This window comes from Cervus elaphus, chromosome 20, assembly GCF_910594005.1.
Source record: "Cervus elaphus chromosome 20, mCerEla1.1, whole genome shotgun sequence".
Classification (NCBI taxonomy): domain Eukaryota; kingdom Metazoa; phylum Chordata; class Mammalia; order Artiodactyla; family Cervidae; genus Cervus; species Cervus elaphus.
Genome location: NC_057834.1, coordinates 34613797 through 34620796, shown reverse-complemented (window position 1 = coordinate 34620796; position 7000 = coordinate 34613797). Strand labels below are relative to the sequence as shown.

Genomic DNA, 7000 nt, shown 5'->3' with positions numbered 1-7000 from the left:
TTGTTTCACAATTATATACTTTTCTAAAATTCATTGAACAACACACTTGAAAAAGGTGAAATTTATTAATGGAATCATACTTTACAAAACTGAGTTTGCAAAAATTAATTGTAATAGAAGACATGAAAAGTAACTGGCCATAAACTCTATTTTTAAGGACATACAGAAAAGCTGTTCTTTTAATGTTTAAAATCTTGAAAACATAATGATATTTCTAAATTTTCACTTGGGCTTTAACAATGCCACTCATTGCTTTTGAACATTTTTTAATCTATAAATGAATCAATTAAGATGAAATGGTAACTTAGATGAACACATGCAAATATTTTCTGTGGAAAAATAGAGGGTGAGAGAAAGTGAGGAGGGAGAGAGACAGAGGGACATGGAGAAAGACAGAGAAAAGAGGGAAGAAATCTACAAATCTATAAAAGGAAAGAAGGACTAAAAAGAGTGGACTTACAAGGGAAGAAAACAAAGATAGGTGAAAATGACAAAGTAGAATAGACACAATCAGAATGGGATGAAGAAGGAACTGGAAGGCTCATAAATTAAAAACGTATTCATAATTCCCATCTTCATCTCCTGATTTCAAACATGTATATATTCAATTATTCTTTCAACAAATATCTATGAAGCACCTACTATGTGTTGGGCACAGCTGAATGTATAGATGATACATTAATGAATTAAACAAAAATCTCTTTTCAGTTAATATTTTAGTGAGAGAAAAAAATCTGCTTTAATAATTTTTGGAAAGTATTTAAAACTTCTCTGCTGACATAGAAGGAGAGGCTATTTCTTAAGGCTATCCCTCCAGCCATGTTTGTGCATGCACACATGCACTCATGCACACACACACACACACACACACACACACACACACACACACACAGAGGAGATCAGCATTAAGGTACTAGAGGTTGATAAATAAACAAAGGCAGGAATGTGGGAAGAACTATGTGGGAATCATCTCCTGATTCATGCATGAAGGGATTCTACACATTAATTAATCACAGTCCCATCTTCCCTGGGTTCACTGCCTTTGCAAAGTATGGTCTTCCTGAGGGCTGCCTTAACTTCACAGTTTCTCAGACAATAAATGATAGGGTTGAGGAGTGGGACAATGATGGTATAGAGGACAGATACCATTTTGTTGGAATTATAGGCATACATAAGCTTAGGGCGGGCATAAGTGAAAAGGGTCGTGGAATAGAAGAGAATTACAACTGCTAGGTGAGAGGCACAGGTGGAAAATGCCTTTTGGCGTCCCTGAGAAGAAGGGATCCTGAGAACGGTGGTGAGAATGGTGGCATAAGATGCCACCACTACACAAAGGGGAACAGCAATGACCATGAGGGCCAAGAAGAAATCCACTAGTTCAGCTTGTGAGGAGTCCTCACAGGAAACATTGAGGAGTGGGGAAATATCACAAAAGTAGTGATTGATATGAGGTGTGCCACAGTAGTGAAGTCGGGCTATGAAAACAATCTTAATCATGGCAGTCATGAGTCCACAGAACCAGCATCCTGCAGCCAGTGTACCACAAAGCTGGTTGGTCATGATGAGTGGGTACCGTAGTGGGTTACAAATGGCTACATAGCGGTCAAAAGCCATTGCAGCAAGGAGGATGTACTCAGTGCAGACAAAGGTCACAAAGAAGTAAAGTTGAGTCATGCAACCATTGAAGGAAATTGTCTTGTCATGGCTGAGGAAGTCTATCTGCATCTTGGGGCTGATGACTGTGACATACCACATCTCCAGGAAAGAGAGGTTGCTCAGAAAGAAGTACATGGGCTTGTGCAACTGTCCATCACTATGAATGACGAAGATGATTAGAAAGTTCTCTACAAGTGTCAGAAGGTAAATTGCCAGGAAAACAAAGAAGAGGAGCAGCTGGAAGGCTGGCCGTGTTGGAAATCCCAGAAGAACAAAATGTGTTGTCACTGTATGGTTATCTGTTTCCAGAACCTTGGTAATCATAATTGGCTGTGGACATAGACAAAATCAGTTCCTTCCATGTCCCAAGCACCAACCTACAGTTTTTGACTGTAGAGCCCACTGCCTGGAAACTCATCACAGTAGAAGCTCTCTGGCCATTATATCTTTACTTTCTTCCAAATTATGATTAGAGAATCAAAACTTTTCAGCCAAAATGTACTTTCAGGAGTTCATACTTTATTATTTTTCAAATTAATCTGAGAATGCATCCAAAGTCACACAGAGGTGGAGTCTGAACCTTCTAACTCTCAGCTTTATCTTTTCCCAGTACAGAGGATGGCCTTTATACCAACCTTTAAGAAGCACATTTTCATCTACTGAATATGGAAAGAAAGTAGAGGGCTCATTTGCTTATTTTCCAAATATAATTGTGTAAGTTGTTATCTGTAAAACAGATAGATGCCTCCTGTTTCTTGACCTATTTAACTGTGCTGTAAAGCTTGAGTGAAATGATATTTGAGCAAATACACAGGATTCATAGCAAATTCAATGTGAATATGCACTGGCTTCTCAGAGAACAAAATTGAACTGATTTAAAAGGTAAGGTGGAGAAAGGGAACATTCCTACACTACTGGTGGGAATATAAACTGATATAGCCATTTTGGAGAACAGTAGGGAGATTCCTTTAAAAAAAAAACTAGACATAAATCTACCATATGATCCAGCAATCCCATTACTGTGCATATACCCTGAGAAAACCACAATTCTAAAAGACACGTGCCCCAGTGTTCACTGCATCACTATTTACAGTAGCCAGGACATGAAAACAACCTAAATGTCCATCTACAGATGAATGAATAAAGAAGATGTGGTACATGCATACGATGGAATATTACTTAACCATAAAAAGGAATTAATTTGAGTCAATGGTAGTGAGGTAGATGAACCTAGAGTCTGTTATACAGAGTGAAGTAAGTCAGAAGGAGAAAAACAAATGTCACATATTAATACATATATATGGAACCTAGAAAAAATGGTATTGATGAAACTATTTGCAAGGAAGGAATGGAGATACAGATGTAGAGAATAGATTTGAGGACCCAGTGGGGAAAGGAGAGGGTGGGAGGAATGAAAAAAGTAGCATTGATATATATACACTATCATGAGTTAAATAGATAGCTGGTGAGAGGTTGCCATATAACACAGGGATCCCAGTCTGGCACTCTGCAATGACTTAGAGGAGGGGGATGGGGGCGGGGGAGAGAGGTTCAGGAGAAAGGGGCTATATTTATAATTATGGTGATTCACAAAACAACACTGTAAAGCAATTTTCCTCCAATTAAAAAACAAATTTTAAAAGAGGTAAAACAGGTAATATTTCCCTTGATACAATTCATTATATAGGATGATATCTTAGAAGTATGAAAAAAGTACATTTAAATCCCACTTTTGTCCCAACTCTAGTTAGGAAAAGATATTACATAACTTTTAGAATATTATTTCTTTTATTTCTAAGGTGTGTGTAAATAAAATTACATTTTGTGAACATCTAATGAGTTCTAGAGTTTAAATTAAGTCCCTATAGATGCTTGTTGTTATCGTTTTAGGATTCACCACTAACCTCCCCAAAAGCCTGCCAAAAAACCAACAAAGATCTTAATGGTAGAGACCACTGTTAATAATAAAGATGGAGAAGACTGAAGGACTTTTTCAAAGACATTAAATAACTCAAAACTTGTTTGAAAGTAATATCCAAAAAATAAAGTAATGAGATGCCTTTTATCATTAGTGACCCTTCTGCTTTCCTAGCCAGTCATTCAGCAAAACCTATGGCCTTCTAAACTGAGTTGAGAATCATTCAAAAAACTGCTACAGGCTGAATGCCTTACCTCTTCCAATCTTTCTGTGTCTTACTGCTTGATTCTTCTTTTCTGTTCTTATCCAGAGCCAGTCACTCTTGTTCTCTATGTATCTCAATAATCTTGCTTTTGTTTACGTAAAGATGGGGGCAATAGAGAAGGTTATTTATTTATTTTCCTGAGGAAACAATCCTGGAATAAAAGAGATAGAAAGGTACTCTCCACCCCATCTATTTACCTTGTCCTACTTAGATCTCAGCTTTAGGATCCCGAAGAAAGGCAGAAGAGTCAACTTTTAATTATCCATGTTGGGAGAGGAAAATGGGCTTCTCAGGTTGTGCTGCTGGTAAAAAAGCTGCCTGCCAATGAAGGAGATGTAAGAGACACATGTTTGATTCTTGGGTCAGGAAGATCCCCTGGAAGAGGGCATGGCAATCCACTCCAGTATTCTTGTCTGGAGAATCCCATGAACTGTAGGAGCCTGGTGGGCTACAGTCCATAGGGCCTCAAAGAGTCAGACACTACTGAAGTGACTTGGCATGCATTAAAAAAGGAAAATAGACAGTTAACCAAAAAGGTGAGCAATTTATAAAATAACAAATTCAACAAACAATTTTATCTTCTGTTGAAATATGGACTCTTCACACACACACACACACACACACACACACACACACTTAACACAAAACTTGGCCTTGCTCACTCATCTAGGATTCTCTAGGTTGTTGGACAGTGGAGCTTAAGGCAAGGTCTATGAATTCTCTCTCGTTGAATAAGTTATTTTTTCTTCTGAGCATTAAACTGTACCTTTGAGACACTAACACACTGCCAGATGTGCCAAGAGCACAGCTTTAAGTTGTACCCCTGAAAACAGTTTTAAAGAAAACTTGTCTGAGAAATAAAATTTTAGAGTGTGAAGAATCAAATTGCCAGGATAAGAGCCAAGAGCCAGGTGAAGATTCCAGCATCTTGAAACTCAAACGCATTAGGTAGCAGTAGATCTGTTCTTTGGAGCCCACCCTCAGCTATCCATGTGGACTTAGGTCATAGAATTATAATAGTTTAAAACCACAAACCAAGGGTTACCAGTAGTGGGGGAGGGGCAACATATGGGTAGAAGGAAGCATAATCTATTGGGTGTGAGATAAGCTCAAGGATGTGTTATACCACACAGGGAATATAGCTAACATTGTCTAGTAACTGTAAATGGAAAGTAAACTTTAAAGTTGTACAAAAATAAATAATTAAATTAAAAAATAAAATAAAGTCAATGGAATTTTAGTTCAACTTCTTTTGCTGTTCATGTGGTGGAAGTGAATCCTAGAGTGCTTAAATGATTTTGTAAATGTCAAGCAACTATAAAGCGGCAAAGTAGCAATTTATTGATAACATTTCAGCCCTTGGCAAAATGGTATCTAACAAACTCTGTTCAGTTTAATTTCTTCTATTGACCAACAATCTAAGCATAAGTGAGGCACTTCATCTTACATCTTAGTTTGTTTTGAACAGAATTCTAAAAGTTAACATAAATTTTACAATCATAATGTTTTTCAAAAGAATGTATTTCATAAGAACAGAGTTCCAGAAGCACAGGATCATATTGCTGTAAGGAACCTGATAGATCAAATGATTTTGTTGTTGTTTAGTCACTAAATCATGTCTCTTTTGTGACTCCATGGACTGTAGCCCATCAGGCTCTGTCCATGGGATTTCGCAGGCAAGAATACTGAAGTGGGTTGCCGTTTCCTTCTCCAGGGGCTCTTCCTGACCCAGGGATTAAGCCAGCGTCTTTTGCCTTGGCAGGTGGCTTCTTTACCACTGAGTCACCAGGGAAGCCCTAAATGATTTTAGTGCTTGCTAATTTTGTAAGTATTCACCTGATTTCCACCTGATCCTCTCAAGCAACAGAAAACAGTATCTAAAATACAGCCATACTTTAAAAAAAGAAACCACTGGTTGGGAGATACAGGGCCTTCTCCAATAGAACATAGTGGTGCCACATTCATGGATTCTGCTTCTGTTTTCTGAAGCTTCAAAGAATAAGTCTCATTTCTTTCTCCAAGGGTAGCTTTCATGCTCTGAAAACAGCTATCAGCTCTGTTAAACTCAACTCCCACCCCAAACCCACTAGTCTATTACCCCTGCCTCATGTTCCCTTGTCTTTCTTTCTCTAGACTAAATCATTCAAAAAAATTTTTTTGGTCTCATCTAGTTGTTATTCCCCCTGAAGTTTGTGATCATCCTTCCTGAATAACTCCAGTTAAACTGGAACATTTAATGAGGAGCAATGTCAGAAAACTATGAACAATAGCGTGATATTTAAGGCTTAACTTCATTCTGACAACAGTCAATAGGAACAGCTTTATCTCATTGAGCCTTCCAGCAAAGAGGATCAGGAGGCTCTGATTTCCGAGGGAGGATGTAAATAGTCTTCCCAAAAGGTAACGGGTTATCAGTGCAGTAGTCATGCTGGGATGGGAAGGAAATTGCTCTGTTGTTTGGGGAGAAATAGATGCCTAAGACTAGAAGTGAGGGGCAAGGGAGAAAACTTGTGCAGTCAAAGCACTCCCAGAAGTAGAGGCATTTGAAGTTGTCACGCCAGCTCTGTAGAGATGGATCTGACCGAATTGAGGATGCCCCAAATCTCCAGAGTAGGACACAGGTAGAGAGATGTGGCAGGATAATCATTTGTGTTCAACATAACAATTATTGCAGGGAGATGAGAAAAAGGTATAGGTTGGGCAGAGGCCAACATACTAGTCTTGGACCCTCGATGACAAGACATTTTCTAAAAGAGAGAAACATAATTTTACTCCTTCAAATCAGTTTTAAAAGGATGTAAGTCCATCTCCCTTTTCCCAGAATCTCTTAGGAACAAATATGCTTCAGGTCTATGTGCATTGCAATTCCCAAGTTTGTAGCAGGGCAAGATAATTATCTGTGACTCAGAGACCCTTCTGCACTTCTCAACCTCTACTATGAGCTGACTTTGAAGACTCTAATGGAAAAAAAATCTATATGTCATATGCCTGATCCCATATACCCTTTATAACTTTTCAAAACCATGGCTTTTATTTTGAAATAATTTTTATTCCCATCTAGGGAGATTTAGAATAATGATTGAATTTCTGTAGGTCTCATTTGAACATGATAATCTTTGTAGTTGATCTCAAGATCCCAATTTGAGAATAAATGTGACCAT

The 7000-nt window shown here is 38.1% G+C and overlaps 1 protein-coding gene across 1 annotated transcript; it reads right to left on the bottom strand.

The window, feature by feature from the left end:
• Positions 1 to 1002: 1002 nt before the first annotated feature.
• LOC122678340 (olfactory receptor 6Y1) lies at positions 1003 to 1980 on the bottom strand. Its single transcript, XM_043878994.1, has one exon. The coding sequence runs from the start codon at positions 1978 to 1980 to the stop codon at positions 1003 to 1005; it is 978 nt and encodes a 325-aa protein (XP_043734929.1).
• Between the last annotated feature and the right edge of the window lie 5020 nt (positions 1981 to 7000).

Excerpts from the sequence above, each read along its gene's own strand:
- LOC122678340 (XM_043878994.1), bottom strand. The coding sequence starts at position 1,980 with ATGATTACCAAGGTTCTGGAAACAGATAACCATACAGTGACAACACAT.